This window comes from Topomyia yanbarensis, unplaced genomic scaffold (assembly GCF_030247195.1).
Source record: "Topomyia yanbarensis strain Yona2022 unplaced genomic scaffold, ASM3024719v1 HiC_scaffold_224, whole genome shotgun sequence".
NCBI classification, from domain to species: Eukaryota; Metazoa; Arthropoda; class Insecta; order Diptera; family Culicidae; genus Topomyia; species Topomyia yanbarensis.
The window spans coordinates 8,087-31,161 of record NW_026683409.1 but is presented as its reverse complement, the minus strand read 5'-3'; the positions used below and the strand labels follow the sequence as shown (position 1 = coordinate 31,161).

Here is a 23,075-nt window from a genome sequence, read left to right as displayed (position 1 = left end):
TGGATTCAGAAATTTATTCAAAATATTTTAACTCACTATCACAATACTTTCCAAAATTCATTCAGCAGATTGCAACATTTGATAAGTCTTCTGCTCGATTGGAATGACATTGACAGGTCTCGTGTTCGATTGTAATGACACTGACAGATAAATGGTAAACAAACGATTGACGTGTCGAGTCTTTATCCAAAGGAATTCATCGTCGTTAGTCGCTATGATACTACGATAGAGGATTATTTTTTTGTCTTTTTTTATTTGGCCCATTTGACAGGTATATCTAGTGTTCTGACTTATCAGACTAATAGTAATAACTACAGTGCTACGGATAATATTTCTAGCTGTAAGCGTTCAACTAAAAAATAAGAGCCATATAAATTTTTGTGAGCATGCCATGCAAAGGAAAGGAAACAAAGGAAATTGGTATCAGTTTAAAAACGTTGTTATAAACAACATGGGGTGTACATATAAAACACGAATTAACTGAAACCGCATTAAAAACTCCAATGTACAACTCTGGAACATTCTACCACCGGTTCTACCTCTGTTCATCCAAACATTATAAATCTAAAATCTCTCGCTTCCATAAATGACAACAGGTTCTTGACTGCCACTTTCAAATCTGTTTTTCTGTCAAAGAAATCTCTTTATTATCTGTGGTGACTAAAACAGAAAAAAATCTATGTTTAATTTACAAAAATCGGTAAAAATCACTACAGTTTCAAAAATCTGGAGATCTGAAATTTTCATCAAAATGCCAAATATGTATCTGCCAAAAGAATCTATGATCAAAAATTGTGAAAAGAAATCTGTGCATCACCCTGCCAGGGATGCCACATTGAAATGTGTTTCAGTCATAAAATTCGTTTCCTCTTTGTGATACATACCTAAAACGTTCTAGCCTAAAACAAAAAATATCGGTAATAATTCTAGAAAATCCATTGTAAAATCGGAATATATCCAAAAATCTATATGTAATTGTCATCAATCAAAATGCTAAAAAAATCCGTCAGCTGTGAAAAAGAATCTTATCAAACATAAAACAAAATTGAAATTATCGAAAAATCTCGATGTGGCAACTGTCTTTTCACCCATTGGCCATTACCAATTACCACCTTCCTACTCGAATGTTTAATTTTTAAATTAGACGCTCCTTTCGGAGCTAGCAAAAATTGCCGTAGCGGACGGTATTTCACGTCCTCATGGCGGGGTATTGGTATTAGTTTTCAACTAGCAATAATCGCACCTCGGTTGTACCTCATTGGTTACGATATCGCCACTGCGCAAAGCTAAAGAACAAACGGAAAAAAGGCACCATATGAGCGAAGGCGCGCCACACCGCGCTAGCGATGGATGCGATTTGGGTGTCAAAAAAAATGTATAGTGTGAGGTAGGCGAAGAGCACGCTTGGAAAAATAGCAAGAACGCGGTACCTACCAACCACGCGGAAAAAAGCTCGTGGATGTAATGAAAAGTTCTTTGCAGGGTAACGGCACCCGATATTAGGATAGCGCTTTTTATTTTAAATCCGCATACCTACTTGGATTATTTTTGACTAACGTTTCAGATGAAACAAAAGTTTGTGTGAGCTGTTAATTATTGCGGTTAACCCTCAAAAAGGCAACCGGGTCTCAGAGGCCCGGCACGTTACAATTTTTTAGTTACAAAAAAATGTGTATGCAGTATAAGCTTGGGCATGGAAATTTTGATAAGTAGCTTTGAAATCTATAACAAAAATAATGAATTGTTAAATTTTCATCTATGGAGTGATGCGCAGCTATGTTTGAATTTTTTACATGCACAAAAAGGCAAGCCGGGCCTGGCAGGCCCGGTGTACATGCAATATTTACTAGGAATACCACGGGTTTTATACAATAATATTTATCTGAAAAAAAAAACATTTTGATGAGTTCATCTTCATAGTAGCAGGCATTTTTTTTATGTTTTGATTGATTTTATCTTTTTACCTTTTCATATAAGAAAAAAATCTTGAAAGTTTGAGCGAATTCTATACATTTCTTTTATAAGAAATGTAAAAATAGCATACGATAATGGCGTGTGTCATATTTTTTTAGGTAAATACTTTTATTTCATCCACTGTGGTCTACTTGACAATTATTTGGATACAACATAACCTAACTCTGTCGTTATTGTCTATTTTTGTTGTCTATTCTTTGTGATATAGTTGTCGTAATTATTCAAATTGTAAGATCTAAAAGCAACAAAAAATTGAAATGGCTATAAGACGATATGCCCATGTTTGCAATCGTCTCAAAGAATCTGAAATAATGGAAGAAATTCGACCAAATTCAACAGCAGACGATTCCGAAACTGATTTGCAAAGCGAGGAAGAAGATGTGAATGATATTGCTTCCGACGATGAATCTGATGCAGAAAAATATGAATATGTACTCCGGTTATGCATCAGAAGAAATTAATAGCAACCCAGAAACATTTATTGGTCGTTTTCAAACGAAATGGAGCTCAGAACCAATCGACAGTCGACGTGATCTTCCGAGTACCTTTTGGAAAAAAAATTGACCTTTTTACATCCATCGCCTTATACGCTGAAATCGGGATTTGTTGCGTGTTCGTACTCATCATCCTGTAATTCCGGAACCGGAAATCGGATTAATTAGAAATTCAACAGAAGACAATAGGAACGCTGTACCTTTCATTTGAAACCAAGTTTGTAAAAATCGGTAAAGAATTCGCTGAGAAATAGGTATGACATTATCTTAGGAACTTGGTAAGTTCCCCCGGGGCATTAAGAACCGCCATAGCTGGCCAATGTGGTCGAAGTGCCTTCGGTGGATCATTAATGATCAAGACATGCAAAGCCAAGTAATGTTGAACATATTTTAATATATATTGCATCATTTGGACATCATGGTGGTATCAGTTTCTATGGAAATTTGCTGTGTGATTGTACTCTTCAACACGTAACTCCAGAACCGAAAGTCGGATCAATAAAAAAATCAATAGCGACCGATGGGAAGGCTGCACCTTTCATTTGAGACTAAATTTGTACAAATCGGTCCAGCCAGCTCAGAGAAAAATCGGTGAGATTGTTTGCCACATACATACATCCATACATACATACACACATACAGATATTTTACAATCTCGACGAACTGAGTCGAATGGTACAAGAGATTTGGCCCTGCGGGTCTCGGTTAAAAAGTCGAAATTTCAACCGATTGCATAACCTTTCTATATGAGAACGGCAAAAAGGAGCTTGAATTTAGACGGGCCTGAGAGGCCCGGCTTGCCCTTTAATGTTAGGATTTTAGCTTGCCTTCACAAGGGTTAATTATTACGAGAAAACTTTAATTAAAATACTGTGTGTTCAGTACTTTTTTGACATTTAGGATAAATTCAATATTAATTCGTCAAAAGGGCGAAAGTGTTTTTTGTAAACAAACTTGTTTCGCTCATTAGTCTGCTGCAGAGTGGAATTTCATGAAAAATATGCGTTAATGTAAATATTTACCCTTCGTAGAAATAATTCCAATGGTTTCCTGCTTTGAAATTATAGTAAATAAAGAGAAACCATCAAAATAAAAGTTTGTTTACAAATCTTATTCGCCCTTTTGCAAATTTAATATGGAATTGACCAGATATTTCAGGGTTGATGGCGCGATTTACGCTTTCCAGATATTTACATGGCTTTTGTAAGACATTAAATGTAAGATGTAATATGCTTTCGCAGTTATGTGATTTGTACAGTAGGAAGTTTTAAGCCTACTTTGTCATGTGAAAAAAGAGTTAAACAAATCTTAGAAACTATAAAGAGAGCTAATCATTGCAATTAATGATTCGAACGATTGCTGTCGGAAATTGTTTATAATACTATTCGTCATCACTTCTAATGTTTTTATGTTTGCGAGTCTGTGCCATTCGTTTATGCTAAACCAGGGAGGACGCTTCAAAATCATTTTCAGAATTTTGTTCTAAAGCTTTTGAAGCATTTTCTTCTTAATGGCACAATAGCTTGCCAAAATTTCCACTGCATATAGCATTTCTGCTCTAAATATTTGTTTATAAATTTTTAGTTTGTTCTACAAGAGCCTAGAATTCCTGTTTATAAGAAGGTATAAACATTTTATATATTTGTTGAATTTTGCTTGGATTCCTTCAATGAGATCCTTGAAGGTATGTTTTTTAGTGTGAGTCAAACAAGTATTTATCTTGACCTGAAAACGTTAAATTCAAAGCATTAAATTTAATAATATGGTTATTATTTTATTTCAGAAAAGTAGCTCCACTTTATCAGGTTATCATTGAATATATTCAAGCTTCGTTGCAGTCGACTGCTGATAATTTTAAGGTTTCTACCCAGTGTTGAGCTCCATTATGGTACTGATGGGAAACGTGCTAGACAAAAGAGAATGAAACAGTTAGCAGTCAAAACAGTAAGTGATGCTTATTGAGATACGGTTTCAGGCCTGTAGCCAGGATTTTGTTACGGGAGGGGCTTAAAAATTATTGCATAAATGTATTAATTCTGATAACTTGAGATAGTCACTGGAAACTGAACGTAATTATGAAAAGATCTTAGTGAAAACAATTCCAAAACTAAGACAATAGGCACTAAAAACCTTAAAAATATGTTGTCTGTTACAAGAAAGGCTATAGTGCATCGACGAATTAAATTTGATTATTATTAATTTACAAGTTAGAAATTTCTCTAGTTACAAAAATGAATATTCAAGAGTTCAAAGTATTTACGGCTGCTTGAAAATACTACGCATTCTAGACTACACGTTTACAATTTGTAGAAGACGGTAAATTTGAATGAGTAGAAATATATGCAAAAACCCGTCTCACGAAACTTTACACGCATCTGCTAATCATGAGAACGAAACCATCGTCAAGGTTGTCCCCATGTACAGGAATATATCAGTGTGAAATCCAAGTTTACCGTTGCAAAGAATGTCCGAACAAAGCGAATGTCGAAATTTGCTTCAAATCTTCTGATAAGGCAGGTGATTTGTATATGCGGAAAATAGGTTCAACTCCTATTTTCATGATCAGGTGTCTTGCTACTATGACTAGTTCTGTGACTTCATCCGAAGTTTGTGTTAACTCAACTTTATGAAATTTTCAATTTAATTGATACTGATAATGTCGTAATCATAACAATCCTGAGAAAACACAATATTATCAGACAACTAAGAATAACTATCTATTTAAGTAGATTCTTTTTAGATATTTTTAATATCATTAAACTTTCGAATTAAAAATATCGTAGACTGATTTTCCTAGATCCCTGAAACTATAGTAAAAGTCAAAATGTAAAGTGAGTGCAAAAAACTACTGATTTCACTACAAAGCAAGAATAGGAACCTTAGCCCTATTGACCATCAGCAAACTTGCAAAACAGTTGGAATTTGAGAAGATTACCTAGCTTAACCCTAGAACGTTGCACTGGGGTACATTTGTACCCCAGTGTACGGTTGCCGTTAGTGTTTCGTCGGGTTTCGTGCTATCAGTGGAAATGTGATTCGTGACAATTCCAGTTTAAATACTGGTTGTTTTACTACGTAAGTAACAATTAGTATTATATAATCGTTTTTAATCATTTATTTAATTTAATATTGAAGCGGAACAAAAAATCGTTCTCATTTTTGCTGATTTTTATTGTTTTATTGTTTATATTTTATAGTTTTTCAAAGCAATGGCTTGCAGGTATAATTTGCGCACAATACCTGCTGTAATAGTAACGTTGCGTGTTACCAATGTATTGCTGGTCAGAAATATTGTTTCATTTCAATTTCCACCCCATTTCGTGGTATTTTCCAAAACTCGATTTTTAAACTTTCACTTCTCAAAATAATTGCACTTTTTCAAAAATATCGAAATTCTATTTTATACCGTTTCCAGATCATTCTTTCAAATTTTTTGAATCATTTAATTTTTTTCAAATCGGTTGAAATTCGCAAAATTTTAGTAATTGTTGTAAAAACAAGTCCAAAACGCGATCTTTTCACTTTTTTTTGGTTCAAACCAATTTATGTATCATTGATTCATTAAATTATTTACTTTCACTTACACAGCTGTTTTTGCAATTAAAAAACGAAGAAAATTGTGTATTATATATTTCTTTTGTTTGCATTTTTACCTGCGAAAATTGCGATCAAATGCGTGGAGTACATTTATACCCCAGTGCAACATTCTAGGGTGGAAAACGCAAATGCAACGTTCAAGGGTTAAGTAAATATTATATTTAAACATTTGAAGGTTTTTTCGGAATTCATGGGTTTTTGGACAATGTAAAATATATATTCCAATGATTTACTCTACTAATGGAAACTACACAGAATTTAATCTACTGAGCGAAACTGCTCAGAACATGTTCACTAAACGAAAGAAAATTACTTAGCACTGATTAGTGAATGCTACTAATTTATGTAAAATTTGGTAAATATAACATTGATGACACCACCACTAGAAACTATAAACATAGGTGAGTTTAATAATTTCAGCATCACTTGCTTCCGACACATGAAAGAGAACACAACGCACTTACATCTAATTTGTCGAAGAGGCTTTCTTTTAGAGTTGTCTGTTTTTAAATTACAGCAAATTATCCGTTTCCTGTGAAACTTTTGCAAAACTTTATGTCAATTCGTTAAACAATTATGTGGATTATCTGCTCAGTAATTGTTTTTTTTTAATAAAAATAATTAGCTCTCGATTTTTTTACAATCGTCATCAAGATTGGAAGAGATGTATGACTTCTTGAAGAAAGTTGTAATGTTTGTCTGATTACAGGTTTGTTTTACCACTATTTGGGAAAAAGTTTCAATTAAAGTTGTTGCACCCAACGCATCAAAGTTGTACGGATAAAGAAATTATAAGATCATAGCGCAATTCCGAAACCACTCGTGTTGAGTGTATAGAAAATGAAGAAGAGTGATTTTGAGTTCATTTAGATTGGTTGATTTTTTCCTCTCATTTCTCTCTTATTTAATATTATCTCTCTCATTTTATTCCATGACGAGCAAAAACAGAACGGAAGACTGTCACATACTGAAGACATAAAATCGAAACACTTATCCTAACTTATTGGCTAATAGATTCAATCAGTCCCAACATTTTAGTCGCTCTTCGTGATTGCCTATTGTTTTATCACTTTTTGACCCGTCCACTTTCAAAAGAATTTTCTTTGACACGTTTGTTGCAGACATCACTGATTTACTTATGAACAGTGTATTAGTGCGGAACGAATTCCTCGTAGAAATGAAATGAAGTGTCAATAAAAATGGTATTGCGTTAAAATGGCGCGAAACAAAAACTGTCTTCTCGGCTGAATCGTTCCCAAACAAATTGAAATACTTTTTGTGTAGCACAGTACAGAGTGCACAGTGTGCACTGACCTAATACAGAAATTCAAAATTGTGTTTGCAATTGCAATTCAAAAACTTAGCATTTAAAAATAACAAACGGGGTCGTGGGTCTTTTATATATTTCCTTATGTAAACAATAAAAATAATATAACGAGTTTAAATGGTAGTCCGGCAGATCTCGTGCAAGCGCTTAGCCATTGCCCGTAGAGTCCTGTTTACCATGCGAGGAAATATTTTTTCCTCACTATGTCGTAGGGAGGAAGTTGCTTATTTCTATTTCGCTATTGTACATTTCCGTGTCATTATCGTAGTTGCTGCCTTTATGTTCGCGAATATCTGATTTCTTCCTTGCTTCTCGCCCTCAATAATTGCCCTTCCGAATGGATTCCATTTCTCCAAATGTGACATTAATCTGCGAGTAAGCGGTATCCGATCTTGTAGCGGAACATTGATTTTCTCATCGTCCATATACTGAAGGATCTTAATTATAGCATTGTCACACACAACTATGTGTTTTAAGTTGTGCGAAATGAATAGCTAATATGTTGAGCGCTAAATGCCTGACATGATAGAACTCGATAAAGGCGGCTTCCGAAAGTCTTACCTCCATTTACACCTTCAGGAAATGTTCCACATTATGAATGATCGGTCCTATGGGAATCATCAATAATTTTATAATCATCGCATTTGGCTGGAGCACCACTTCTTGCTTCTGCTACTCACTGATTTCGACAATTATAGTAACAGTTTCTTTTATTCATCGGACAAGGCGCACAATATAAAAGCTACTATTTTTGTCGCTCGCTTCGCACTGGCTCGAGCAAAAGCATAAAGAACACTGAATTTTGTGACCAATGTCTTTGGTGGTTAGGAATAGCCTTCTTCAACTTTTTCTCAATAATTTGTTCAAATCAAATGAGCAACAAATTTTGTTAAAAGTCGCCGGTTTTTTAAATTTATCTTTGAAAAATTTCGAGAGGGGCTTTAGCCCCCTAGCCCCCCCCCCCATCTGGCTACGTGCCTGTACGGTTCTCATTCCAATGAATTGACAAAAGTAAGACGGTTCTCTTCTAAATCTCTCGCTCATTGGAATCATTATTGAGAGGAATGGAAACTGACCATAATTTTATTTACAATATAAATACGGTTCTGACGATCATCTTATTCCAAGCAACGAGAACGAACGGGTGGTTTCACACAAATAGCTTTGCACAAAAAACAGAAAAGTGAAGAAAAAATCAACAAAGCACTGAATGCTGCCTGAATGCAACACACTGATTTTTCATTTCATTTATTTCATTTACCATACCAATACAAAATATATGGTACTCAATCTGTCTATCATTTCAATGCGCTCTCTCGCACGGCTTCTGTGAGAGATAGTTAATTGAAACACTATGCGAGGAAAATGTAAATTATATAACGGTCATTTTTGTGGTGATACGGTCACTTCATATTTACCGTCTCAATTCAAAAACCATCGTGAGACTGTACAGCACTACTTTTACCTGAGCTATAAGAGATGATAGCACAGACTAACAGACATTGCACTCGAAAACAATGCATCGTTCGCTTTAACGGCCATTTTAAATATATTTGTAGTTAGGACTGTGGCCGCATTTACGATTATGTTGCAAACTGACATATGAACTAGCATGCGGGGGAAAGATCACTAGTGAAAAATTGTTCCCAAACTTGAGGGGTAATATTCTAGCGAATGAGTGTTTGGGACTGTGTCTTAACCCTTTCAACTTTTTTCAAGGTAGGGTTTCAAAACAATTTTTCTTTGGAAAAGGTGAGATCAAGAAACACGAAAAGCCTTTTTTCATAACGATAGGTGCTTCCCTGGCAGTGTTAGAAGCTGCTCAACTTTTACCTTCCAATGCTCAATACAATTCTCCTAGAATATTTACAATAGTTCATTTTCGTGAAAACCGTATCGAAAGACAGTCTAAATTGATAAGTTTTAACAATTTTTAATTAAATTGCAACGCAACAAAGATATATGAAAAATTCATTGCCCGTCATCAACGTAAACTGTCCCTGGCAGCACTGCTCCATCGGAATCCAATCAGACTAATTGCAATAACTTCAGTTCTAGAGCTGATACTTGTAACTGTTAATATTCAAATGAAAGGCAATAGTCACATTTATTAGCCTTACTTGTTTTGTGAGCAAATCTTGCCTTAATCAAAAGCTATAGATGTTTAAAAACGTTGTTGTCCACAAACAACATGGGCATGAATGGGTTAAAGGGGGAGCTAGTGATCTGGAAAATGCGCGATATTTTTAGAGGAATTTCCTCATAGCGTTAGAAAGTGACTTTTTACAGCCTACGGGTAAATTTGGAAGATCAGAAGTAAAAAATACTATATAGGATTGGTGCGGCGCTTGACCCTTGAGGGACGCCTGCTTTACAATTCTGATAAGGTTCTTGGAAGGTACATATGATGAGTAAGATAATTTTTAATTATCTTTATTGTGTAATTTGAAAAATTGTAATTCCACATTTTGGCAATTAATCCTTTGTGCCAAAAACTGTCGAAAGTTTTTTCGATATTCAGTAAAGCAACTCCAGTGGAATGGCCCTCTGAGATTTTTGCCTTTATCATTTTAGTTACTCTAACAAGTTGATGAGTAGATGAATGTCCAATACGATATCCAAACTGCTCGGGAAGAAAAATGGAATTCTCATTGATATGTGCCATCATTCTAGTTAGGATGGTTTTTTTTTTTCAAAAAATGTACTAATAGAAGAGAGTAAACTAAATGGTCGGTAACGAGACGCTATTGCTGAATTTTTATCTGGCTTCAAAATAGGAATAACTTTGGCAATTTTCATCTTTCAGAAGAGTATACTAATTTAAAACATTTGTTGAACATTTTGACCAAATATTTCATGGTGATTTCGGGAAGGTTTTTAAGAATGATGTTAAAAATTCCATCATAATCTGGAGCTTTCATATTTTTAAACTTTTTCGTGATGGATTTGATCTCATCATAGTTTGTTTCAACAATATCGTCTAGAGACAATACTTGATTTGAAACGCTTTCATATTTTTGTAAGATTTCGGTTTCAATAGGACTCACAACGTTAAGATTAAAATTATGGACGCTTTCAAACTGCTGAGCAAGTTTTTAAGCTTTTTCTTGGTTTGTAAGAAGTATGTGGTCACCTTCCTTCAAAGCTGGAATTGGTTTCTGAGGTTTCTTAAGAATCTTAGAAAGTTTCCAGAAAGATTTAGAATTTGGCTTGATTTGTTCAACCTCTTTCGCGAAATTTTGATTTCTTAAGAGTGTGGATCTATGTTTAATTTCTTTTTGTTGATCCTGATAGATACATTTCATAGCAGGATCACGAGAACGTTGATATTGACGTCTTCAAACATTTTTCAAGCGACTCAGAAGTTGAAGATCGTCATCAATAATAGGAGCATTAAATTTGATCTGTGTTGGTACTGACAAAGCCACTTTACTTTGTAATGCCGTATCAATGTCAGCTTTTTTGTAAATCATGATTAAAATTATTCTCAATATAACTTTTATACCTTTTCCACTCCGCTTTTTGGTAATTAAACACTGAGCTAATGGGACTGGTAACTGCTTATTAAGAAATTTGAAATGTTACCGGGAGGTAATCAGAATCATAGTCTGCATGTGTAATCGCTACTAATGTGACTTTGACCTGTCAAAACCAAATCAATTGTCGTTGGTCCATTCGGGAGCAAAATTGAATAATAACCAGCAGAGTAATAATTAAAAAATAGTTTACCATTAGAATTGCTTTGAACATTATTCCAGAATCGGTGTTTAGCGTTGAAATCACCGATTATGAAGAATTTCGACCGATTTCGATTGTAAGTCTCCTTTCAAGAAATTAGTTTGTTCACCAGTAAGGCAAATACACTGCAGCAACAAAAATGATACCAAGATCAGTTTCAACTTTGATACCCAAACTCTCGATCACCGTGGTGTCAACAGGCGGCAGGATGCAATGCTTGATCCTGCGATTAACCGCTATTGCGATGCCGCCGGCGAATCCAACAATACAACCAAATTGATGAATAACAAAATTAGAGTTACTCTTCAATTTAATATTTGGTTTTAAAAAAATTTCGCTCACAACGGCTATATGCAAATTAAATATTCTCAAGAAGTTGGAAAATTCGTCCAATTTAATCAATTTAAATGATTATTTAAAGCCATTATTAAATTTTAAATTCATTACAATTTAGTTTGCAAATTCCCACCCAGTTTAAAAAAAATTTCAAACCGGGAGGTAAAATTTCGCATTGCAGTCATCAACTGAAATATTGATTGCAACAAAAATATCAATTTTTCTACCGTAACACTAGATCGGTCAGAACAAAGAAAGCGTTGTATAAAGATGAAATTGGAGGCTTGGTAGCTATGCGTGCGAAGCTATTTACTTAACAATGACGAAAAGCAAATTAAAAAAAAATATTTCAATTCTATTCGCTTATAAAGAACATCCTAAAGTAGTGCTATGTAAACCAGATAGTGTTTAGTTTAGTCACAGATAACAGACGTTTAGGCTAGAACAAAATTTCTTCAAAAACCTGTGTAAACTTTCAAATTGATAAGCGTTGGAAATCCGTGTTTCACTATTGCCATCTGCGCAACTGTTTGCTATACGTGTTTGACAGCTGCATTCTAACTGCATTGTATCGATCACTGCGCCATCTACAAACGTTTGCCAAACGTGTTTCAAACGTCTGATTTATTCGGAATCTCAGTAGCGGGTATTTACACACAATTCAAATCGAGCCTAAACGTCTGTTATCTGTGGTTTAGTTATTAGTATTTTATTTTTTAAGTGTATACAGTCGTGATTCGCTGGTTGGGCCACAGCCTTGTCCAACTAACGAATTTGATTCGCTAGTTGGACCGACTGACAAACGTCAAAAACTTTCCAAAGGAGATGTTGGCAGTGTAAATGCATCTGTTCACATCTCAGAATAGTGTCAGATTGATTGTCAAAGTAAATTTGACATGAGATTATGGCGTTTAGATGCTTTTTAGTTGGACAATGGTCCAACTAGCGGAGGTCCAACTAAAAAGCGGTCCAGTTCAAAAATGTCCAACCAGCGAATCACGACTGTACTATATTTTATCGTTGTAACAAAACGGTTTACTCTTGTTTGACGACAATAAATAAATAAAAATAAAAGTAGTCAGTGTTCTTTTTGCCGCGTTACCTGCCACTGAAGAATAACGCACGATTGTAGGATGGTGTGACTGAGACAGAACTATCTTTTGTAGGTAGAGAAGTTGTATTTCTATTTTGAATCTGATGAACACGCTTAAATGTTATGTTGAAAGGTACCTAGAGAAGTAGGTAATTTTTTAATTGTTGCTTTTGTTGCCTTTAACAAGAATTTATATTTTATTCTTGAATAGAACATGCCCAGAAATTAGATTTATAGTTTTCGCGATAGTTAGCGCATTTGAAACTTTCTGTAGTTTTTTTTTCACCGGAAAAAAGTGTCCTTTATGTGTGTATTATCTAAATAACAATTTTTAGTGCCATGCTGAAAGCCTTGGCATCGACAACACTAGGTCAGATTTTGAATTCTGCCTCCATGTCGATTCCTTTTCTATGCATAAATTTTTGTTTTATGGATAAGATATTTTTAATGCATTTTTTAGAGTTTAAAACATCGATTATTTTTGAGTTTTGGGATTTTAGTTGATCTGTTGCATTTCCGTCACATATCAGTATATTTTTATAAACTAACGCTTATTTTTTCCACTGAAAATGTGCTATCAAAATACTATAACTTTGTTGTAAAAAAAAACCAATAAATTCAAACTTTTTAAAAAAATTCTCGACAAAAGGTATGTAACTCCTTAATTCAATAGAATTTTTTACGGCTTTCTGAAGAACCTATGGGAGTAAGGACATAAAGCATATTTTTTGAATTAGTCTTTTAAGGAACTTACAAAATGACCAGAAAAATTAATAATGAAAATATTAAAAAATGAGAAGAATATAGAATATGATATTGTAGAGCCTATTATGAATCGTCTCGAAACGCATCTCTTGAATAAAATAAAATAAAATCATCCTTTTGAGAAAAATAACAAAAACCACCTCAAAAACACTAATACTTGATTACTTCAGCACTTAGTTCCATTAACTGAAAAATACGAAAGTTTTGTTAGGTGAGATTTTTTTTCACCTTTTTAATGGAACTAAAAGATTCAAAATAGAAAGTATACTTTTTGAGCTAGATGTATTAAAGACAAGCAAGTTATTTTCAGAAAAAAAACAGTTCAGTAACTTAAATTAAGTTTGATTTTTTGTGTGTTTCGAATTCATCTCGTTAGTAACTAGCACCAACTTGGTGTCTAGTTAGACGATGTATCTAAACTAGTACCCAAGTTAGCATTCCAAACAGTTCACACGACATTTGTGAACGTCTAAGCAACTGTCTTATCCTGGGTGATGTCCCGGGAAGCAAAACCAGAAGCTCTGGTTTGCTAACGAGAAAGCTAACTTGGGTACTGGTTAAGATACATCGTCTAACTAGACACCCAGTTGATGCTAGTTACTGACGAGATGAATTCGAAACACACAAAAAATCAAATTTAATTTAAAATAGGTTTTGTGCCCTTAATGCGCAATTTCGCAATAATGGTTTAATTCAATTTTCCCCTTTAGGGAATTAATATTGCATTATGTTCAGTAACTCTGTAACTGATGAGATTTGAGTGTATGTGCAGAACGATTTTTTCACTCAAATATGATCCTCTATCACCCCTCGAGAGGTTCTTAACCATGAACCAAACACCCTGTATATGTGAGGTAATCCATGCTACGATGGGCTCATTTTATTTTAAAACAAAAATTCTTCAAATAAATGTCAAATTCCGTTTGTTATTAATGCCATCTGCCCGTTGACATGTGCTTTGATTTATCACTATTTAACCCGCAATTTATACCTATCGACAGCTGTTGAATTTCAGTCACAAATGCTGTGGGTTCGCCCTTTGAAGCCCCCAACAGTATGCAAACTTATTCGCCGATAAATTTGACCCCGCAGAAATAATCGAATATGTATCGGTAGCAAGTCGAAACATGTAATTTTGTTGGACGACAATCAGATTATTATTGGGCGTGTTCGTGTAGCGGGAGATAAACATTACAAATGTTTCGTTTAACGTTTTCATACGCAATACAAAATCTAAAACTAGTCAGTATTTGGGTAATCATTTTGCCTCAAAAGCTTTCTTTGCACTCTGATTACAGACTAGTTAGTTTGAGGTTTTCCAGATATAGTTGCACGCTAATTCAAAACTACTTAAGATTTGAGTTCCGAGCACTGAATTTGAAAAGTATTAGGAATATGTCAAAAAATGAGTTTTATTTTGAGCAGAACTAACTCATCTGCTGAGTAATCATTAAATTTTCTGAGTGAAAATAATACTCTCAAAAAAGCGTGCGGAGTTAGGCGGCGACTTAAACATAAAAAAGGGATTGCAATTGGGTCATTAAATGAGAGAAAAAAGCCTTTTTATTACATACATCGATAAAGCTGATTTTCGTGATTGCAACAATGTTTTTTCCAGCTCAGGAAACGTGAAAATAATATTAAAATTTAAAATAAAGAAATATTTTGACAGTCTGGATTTGACACTATCAGAAGCATTTGACATATCGAATTCCACGACAAATGATGCCCTGTCAGAAAAAATTAATACATGTTTTCCCGCAGTGTTATTTTAATTTGACATAAACACCATCCAATGCATATAGTTTTTTTCATTTTGGGTGTTGTCTTAATAGGCCAGATGTAAACAACCGCAGTTTTACTATGTATGGTTGCCAAGATTACATAAGATTCACAGAGAACAGACGTCCATCTTCAGCATTCAATTTGTGTAAAATCTCTAACGGTTTCGAAGGTAGTTTGGATATCTAAACCAGGTGCGCTACTGTCGTCATGTTTTTTTTGGCTGAGTGCGACAGAATTGACAGCGGTTATTCCTCTACCCAGTCAAACTAGTCCGGAACCGATTCGGCCTTCCAGCATGAATTCCAGCTCAAATGCGTCAACCGATAGAGTCGGAATCGGTTGTTTTCTTTGAGCTAGATTCCATGCAGAATCCATCCAGGATTTCGAACGGTTCCGGAATCGATTTGACGGATAGTTGGGATAGGTTGGTGTGGCGGCGCTAGTGTGTTTAGTATATTAATTCAAATGTTTGCACACGTTTTTTAAATATTTTTGTTCGATCATGGATGTCTATTCTCTGTGTAAGATTTATTTTAAAAAACAAAAAAATCATTTTTATGTATCACAACGAACTTTTTTTGAAATAATGTTATATTATGTATATTGGACCTAAAATTTATCGAATGGAACGGAAAACTATAAATAGCCTAATGACCCAATTGCCCAAGTAACCAATAAGCATTATAACGTAGCCTAATATCTGCTTTAGATCCACATATAAAGCTGTCCTTAAAAGCCGTGAAGGCCTAAATACTTCTTTAATGCTGATATTATGCCAGAAAAGGCGAAATAAAGTGCTATTACTGTGCGGAGATTGACAGCTCGTTTCTGCAGTACTAATACTATTATATAGCAAAAGCGCACAAATGTCAAATTTGAAAGCCTTATATTGGCACTACTAATACTATTAAAAAGCTTCAGTTGGTTGTCATTGTCCGCCATGGTTTTAAAACCATTTCTTATGTTTCCTTTCGGTATGATGAGCAAAAAGGAAAAAATTTAAAATAAAATATTCTGTTTAAAACCGTAATTGACTCTGTTCTAATGTATTGTAATGAACATCCTTAATGGGTTTTCATTCTCACATGATATGAATGTTTACGAAAATTACCTTTAGTAAGACTCGAACTGAGGTACCTTGTCTCGTCCTTCACGGTAAGTGCGCTGCGTTTGCTTCCTGGACTATATTGCATATGTTCGATTGAAATGAAATATGCCGAATATAATCTTCAAGAAGAGTTGCATAACAAATAAACCCACAGCATTACAATAGCATTATATCAGCTTTTTATATGCTCTATAATGGCATTAAATGCACTTGTAAAGCTTACATGCTTTAAAGATCCTTGAAGCATGTACGCGTTATATCAGCTTTATATACGCATATAGAGCAAGCTATAATGCTATATTTCGGCTGCGGAGTTATGCATTATTGATGCTAATATAGAGCTTTATTGCGTTGTTAATGCTGTAATGGAGTTTCAATGCAACATTAGTGCAAATGTATAGCCAATATAGTGCAATGGCTTAATGCTTATGGTTACTTGGGTGAAGACGCTAATCGTTCATAAAACTAGAAGGTAAGGGACCATTCATAAATTACGTAACGCATTTAGGGGGGGGAGGGGGTACGACAAGTTGTGACAAGTTGTGACATAGGGGGGAGGGGGTGTTAACTAGATCGTTACGTAACATGTTTTCATCGAAGAAAAAAAATTTTTTCTTGGAATTTGTTACGTAACAGGGGAGGGGGGGATGGAGAAATTTGTGACAATTTGTTACATAGGGGGAGGGGGGAGTCAATTTTGGGCAATTTTTGCGTTACGTAATTTATGAATGGTCCCTAAGTTTAATTGAGTTTTGCTAGTTTTCAAATCTAACTACCAGTTGTATTTTTGTAGTTTCTGAAATTTTTACATCGGCATAAAATATATGAAGAGAAAGACCCTCCGATTAAAAGTTGCGGGCATCACAAATACCTGGACCGCGGCCTGGAGGATCAGGTAAATGACATTTGAAATAATAATGAATAACTTTGTAGTTTTATTAAAAATGCGGAACGATTATTTTCCATATTTGCCCTTTGAGTAAAATGTACTCAAATTTGACATTTTTATCCCCAACTCAAAACTGCGTAAACGAGGACAACTCAATTTTTGACTACGTGAACTTTTTTTTTATGAAATTGAGTGGCTTTCTTTTGCCCAGCAAAGTTAAAATGAGCCGGAATGCTGGTGGTTGTTCCAGTTTGTATTCCTGCTCCAGTGATACAACCAATTCAATAGAACCGATTCTGTCACTGCTCACTGAGACGTCCGAAAAATTGTTTCAAAATCGTTCAACACGGGTCCAACGATGGACCAAAGAGAATAGTGAAAGAGACGCAGAGTGAAAATCAGTCAAAACGGCAACTTTACGATGATTTCAACACTAGAATTTGGCAACCGTTTCCAAAGGCAGCACTTTAAATGACTCCTATTATATTTTGAAAACAAACCTTTTGTCGATCGTTGAATTTGTTTATCAAACGATGTGCATTTCGAAACAAAGAGATAAAATAATTCTAAAACTTGTTTTTACTCATACATAGACTCTAGAATGCACCTTACAATCACGATTGCACTAAATTCTGACGAAAATTCAATTTTTTTTTATAGATTTACAATACTTATCTCCTCCAACTCAGGCATGAGTAATGTTTATTTACATTGCACGATTGGTCTGCTCAATAAGGTATTTTTGGCTTCACACTATTCGTCTCTTTTCCTATTCTCTTTGCGATGGACATTTGTTGAACAATTATTTGGACGTAGTCCAAATTGGTCCAACGAACGTCCTTCATTGGACGATTTTGAAACCAACCGTTCTTAGAGGGTGGGGCCGGAATACTCTTTCGGGTCAATTTTATCATTCAAGAGAACATTTCAAACATTCAAATTTAAACTAAACCGACACTGATTTTAGTGTCATTAGGGCCTAAATCGCAATGTACTCAAATGGAGAAAAATCTGTTTGAACATCCTACGATGCTTTTCTAAATGTTGCTTTTATTGTAGATAAAAATTATTTTATGGAAATGTTTATCCTATAGCATCTATGGTTTAACCTTATAACAATATAAGAAAAAATTTGATTCCTAAATGTTTTACTTTCCAGTCATGATTTCGTCCTTCAGAATTCACCGTTTGCGGAAAGGCTAAACGGTGAACATGATTTTCGGAAGGACGCGGTAAATGTGCTAAACTGACTCTGTCTTGCTAAGTAGGGCCGGATAAATGGGCGAGCTCGACATCATACTTTTAATAGGGCTCAATAAATGGGTGCATAGAAACCCATTGCAAGTGAAAGGGAGCGTGTATCTTTTTATTAAATTTCATGAAAATATCGAAATATTTGAATGTTTGAGTACAACAACCATCGAGTAGACAGGATAAAGGTAGATATTATTTATCATTTATATAATATAACAACCAACGAAACCGACGTGCCTCATGGAACAAAAATGCGTTAGATGTTGTCCTAATTGTTTAAATTAAAATACGTTGTTACACTAGCGGCATCTGTATAATGGTTCACGTGGCAGTCTTCGTCGATATAACAACAGTACACAAAACCCAAACGGCCAATCTCTTCACTTGGATGAAAACTGGTTTTCGTTGAAAACCGGCTTTCGGCTAATTGGTCACCAGCAACCTGAAAACTGGTTTTCAGCGAAAACCGGTTTTATCCAGTGAAGAAATTGGCCGAAAATGTAACGAATGTGATTCGCTAGTCGGACCGACTAACAAATGTCAAAAACGTCTCCTTTGGAGTGTTCGCATCTCTAAATATTGTCAAATTGATTGTCAAAGTAAATTTGACACGAGATTTTGACGTTCAGATGCTTTTTAGTTGCACAATGGTCCAACTAGCGGAGGTCCAACTAAAAAGCGGTCCAGTTAAAAAGTGTCCAACCAGCGAATCACGACTGTACCAAGAATGCTAGAATGAACAAAGTATCTTTTGTTCATGTTAAAGATCGTTTAGTATGTACTATTTCTCAAAATTGTCCGTTAAAGAAACAAAAAGTAACAGACACCATGCATTTTCAATGAATTCTGAATACTATTTTGATGCATATTATTGCACACCTTCTGAAATATCAATATACTTATCGAGAAGCTTGCCCTTATTCAAACATGGCGAAATGATCTGTCGCATTTTGACAGTAGCGATCGCTTCATTTCAAAACAATCGTTATTTTGTATGGGACACTTTTCGAATGTCTGTCACGTTGGTTCTTCAGTGATACAACCGCCGTTTATCGGAATATTTTGGGAATAATAGCCATTCGCCTTAATTCTGTCAAAAAAAAAAAAAGATTTCGCCTTTATATTCTATTTGAGAAGAATGGCCTAAGTCGAATTATCGAAGAAAAATGCATGTTTTGCCGTTTTGTTTTCTTCAATTATTAATCGAACTAAAACGAATTTGAATCAATTTTCACCACTATCTTGCAGTATTTTGGTCGCATAATGTCATGATGGCGATAACTCATTTGTTCTTTATGCCCCAACGAAAGATCTATGTTGAAATGTTAAAAAAAAATTGTGGAATGGTTCACAGCATAAATATTAATATTTAATTATTTACTATAATAACTTTTTACACGATAAAGCGCTTAAATTTTTTTTTTCTGATATATGTCCACATTTTAATTTGCGTGTTTGAAAGCTCCGACCGAAAAGCTCCACTGGATAGTAGTCGATGTTTGACCTGTTTTCCACTAACCGTGTATGACAGCGACGGCTTGTTAAATTTTGTCGAAAATTGCTTGTTCGCTTGTACAACGCGACCCAATCCGTCAAAGCACGCAGTAATTGAAATTTGTTTAGATTTGCAATTTTCTACTATGCATTATTGCGATTGCTAATCGCCAAGTTAGTGCTAATTGTGTCCCATATTTTGCTACCTACGCAATGCATCCCGGCGGGATGGAGTTAGATCTGTTGACGAATGCCTCCGAGCTGGACTTCTGCCGCTTGTGTTTGTCGAGTGTGTACGAGCTGCATCAGCTCTTTCCGGACGGCTCGACGGAGAGCTCCAATAACGTTCTGCTGGCCAAGATACGTCTGCTGGCGGAAGTGACGGTAAGTTTTGCTGGGATGGCAAGGTAGGACAATCGGTTTGTACTACTGTTTTCACTGTTTGCAGCTATGCCCGGCGGAAGAGTTGGAGGCAAATATCTGTTCAAATTGCGTGCAGAAGCTTGAGGATTTCCACGCCTTCCGGCTACAGTGCAAGGTGAGCGATGGCCAAGTGCGCAAGATGCGTGTTTCTCGAAAGCGGCTGAGAGAGGAGCAGGAACAGCAATCGCAGATGGAAGCTGCCAATGCTGCTACTGCCAGGGCTCAGCAGACTAACGGGGATGACGATGCTCCGAGCAGCAAGAAGCAGCGCATGGAGACACCGCCGGTGCTGCTTGCTGGTGGTTCTACATTGGGAGGAGTTTTTGATCTGGTTCAGTATTGCGAGGACAAGCATGTCCCTGGGGAGTATGGCTTGTTATCGCAGGGTTTTGTGTATAAGCACGAAAGCTTACTGACCTGGCGCTGCGAATTAGCGGAGACGGAAAAGTGCGATGCTATATTGGAAATTGATGAGGATTTTAAAAAGTTTCGAGTAGCTATGAAACATAGTCACGTCAAGCTGGATAAGGACGCTGATGGAAGGTAAGGTTGATTTTCCGCTCTACTATAAACAAATTTAATCGAGAATCTTCTTATTACAGAATATTCGAAAAGATAACGCCCCAAATATGCACTTTTTTGGCCAAGTTGCAACTAAAACAATACGACAGTATGGACAATGAACCAACAGTAGTGGAAGAAAGACCAGCAGATGCAGCAGACGATTCCGACATTGAAATGCTAGCTCAGGAATTATATGACGATTCTACGGTGGAGAACACCCAGGGTGTTCCGTTGGATCAAATGATTGCCGCAAGAGGAATTAACGTCATTCAGTCGGCGGAAAAACCGACGATTACGATGAACGGATTCACCTATCTGCAGGAAGCGATTATCAAGGGGGTCAAACCGGAACAGATTCGTTGGCGCTGTGAAGAGGACAGCTGTCAAGGAATGATTGTGACTACCAAAGATTTTCGCAGTTATGCTCTGGGTAAACCGCATAAGCATATTCCACGCTCTATCGCTCCGGATAGTAATGCTCCGACGCGGGCAAGAGCATCGACAACCGCTCGTGATGACGAACCGTTGCTGGAGGTTATGCGAGAAGTCCCAGAGGATGTCACTCCGAAAAACAGATCAACCACTTTTACTGGAATGAGAACCACGGGAGGCGTTTCGTTGGTGGAAGAATTCAAAAAAACCGGCGCCGATCACAGTTTCTTCAAAGCTTCGGATGGTTCCTACCACATGTATCATGATAATTTCTTCTACAAACGAAACTATGCCTATTCCTCCGAAGGGGGTGAAACGATGTGGAAATGTACTACGGAGAGTTGCCCCGGTACACTGATCGCGTTCAAGTACATGAAAAAGCTGGTCGGTGGTGTACCGCACAATCACGATCCGGTTCGTAACGGTCCGGGAGAGGTGGCTCCTTCCACCTCCAACTCACCACAAACGGATCAGGAAACCGGCCAGGCAGATATCAGCGAAATCGGTTTCTACCGTAACGCAAAGAACGTGATATCGCTGCTGTACGAGGGTTTCAGCTACAGTTTGCAGAACTTCCTTCCCTCGGGGAACAGCTTCTGGAATTGCACCTGGAACAAGTGCGGTGGGCGGATACAGGCTGGCGCTCACTTTGAATTTTTGAAATCGGAGAAACGTCACTTCCACAATCCGCCATCGTTGGCAACCCCGAAGAGCTGGATTCCACCTCCGGTTGCCATCAAGGAGCTGCTCGATAAGGTCAAACTAAACGAAGAGATTCGACGGAAGATTCAGGCTCCGCCGACCCTGTGTTACTCGGAGCTGAAAGGTGAGTAGGAGCAGATGATTTGTTACGGTTTTTATACTCGGGATGAGAGTGGGTTGCACACCTGCGATTTTGGCTATTGATGTGGGATACGGACAACTGCAGTAATTTGAAACGGAACTCAGACAACTATCGACAGCAACGTTCATCACCGTTGTAGTTGTTCCTATAACGTGGTAGCAGTAGCGCTACTAATAACATATTAGATATTTTCTTGTAACCGTTTGTGTCAGGCTCCTTATGAGTCATTTGTTGAGTTGCACAAATACTCTTGAATGTTTTTGGATTCGGAGTGATGATGATCCTACCTTAGACGACTGCAACTGAACGATTTATCTAGAAGACGACCTTTTCACCATGGGAAAACTAGCAATAAAAACAAAATCAATTTGATTGAATTCGCAGGCGCAAAATTTCCTTCAAAAGAACGTAATCAGACAATTTTTAAAGATTTCCGACAAGAAAGCAGATAGATGAGGTAGTAAATGTTCTCATTTCCGACAATCAGAAAGACACGTGCTTCCAGGATGATATATGACGGATAGGATTTATGCATAACCTTTCATTAGCTTAATGCTCCAAACAATGAACAATAGACGATTGCGATGGTTTATCGTTAATCGTTGAACAAAATTTACTTGACTTCACTAAACATGCTGTTTCTCCAAATATTCTAGTCCTAATTTTACAGCATTGACTGTAAACTTCGCTTTTTATGAGTTGCTTAAGATAAATATCAGATAATGTTATCTTCTGATATTATCTCATCGGAAGTAACTGATCCTTCACCGCAATAACCAGACACTGGTGAAACACAGTCCGCCGCTAAATCAGACATCATCGAATTACTGGTTGATCCAACTTTTTTTTTGTAAAAATTTATTGTCCAGTTATTACCTATTTAGTTACATTACAAATAAAATTTATATCCTTCTACAGTTTTTTTTTTGGTTTGCTAGTACACTTGTCATGTAGTCAT

At 36.1% G+C, this 23,075-nt stretch overlaps 1 protein-coding gene and 1 non-coding gene across 2 annotated transcripts; one reads left to right on the top strand and one right to left on the bottom strand.

Moving 5' to 3' along the window:
• Window positions 1-1,147: 1,147 nt before the first annotated feature.
• Window positions 1,148-1,288, bottom strand: LOC131694993 (U4 spliceosomal RNA). The gene has a single exon (XR_009306577.1). It is a non-coding gene; the product is annotated as a U4 spliceosomal RNA (small nuclear RNA).
• Window positions 1,289-19,865: 18,577 nt separating this feature from the next.
• On the top strand, window positions 19,866-22,437 carry LOC131694992 (uncharacterized). Its single transcript, XM_058983532.1, has 3 exons — window positions 19,866-20,238; window positions 20,303-20,820; window positions 20,880-22,437. Exons 1-3 carry the CDS (start codon window positions 20,068-20,070, stop codon window positions 22,105-22,107), a joined length of 1,917 nt encoding a protein of 638 aa, XP_058839515.1. The 5' UTR covers window positions 19,866-20,067; the 3' UTR covers window positions 22,108-22,437.
• Window positions 22,438-23,075: the final 638 nt, after the last annotated feature.

Coding starts and splice junctions, on each gene's coding strand:
- LOC131694992 (XM_058983532.1), top strand. CDS start 20,068: ATGCATCCCGGCGGGATGGAGTTAGATCTGTTGACGAATGCCTCCGAG. Junction 20,239..20,302: donor GTCTGCTGGCGGAAGTGACG/GTAAGTTTTGCT, acceptor CACTGTTTGCAG/CTATGCCCGGCGGAAGAGTT. Junction 20,821..20,879: donor GATAAGGACGCTGATGGAAG/GTAAGGTTGATT, acceptor TTCTTATTACAG/AATATTCGAAAAGATAACGC.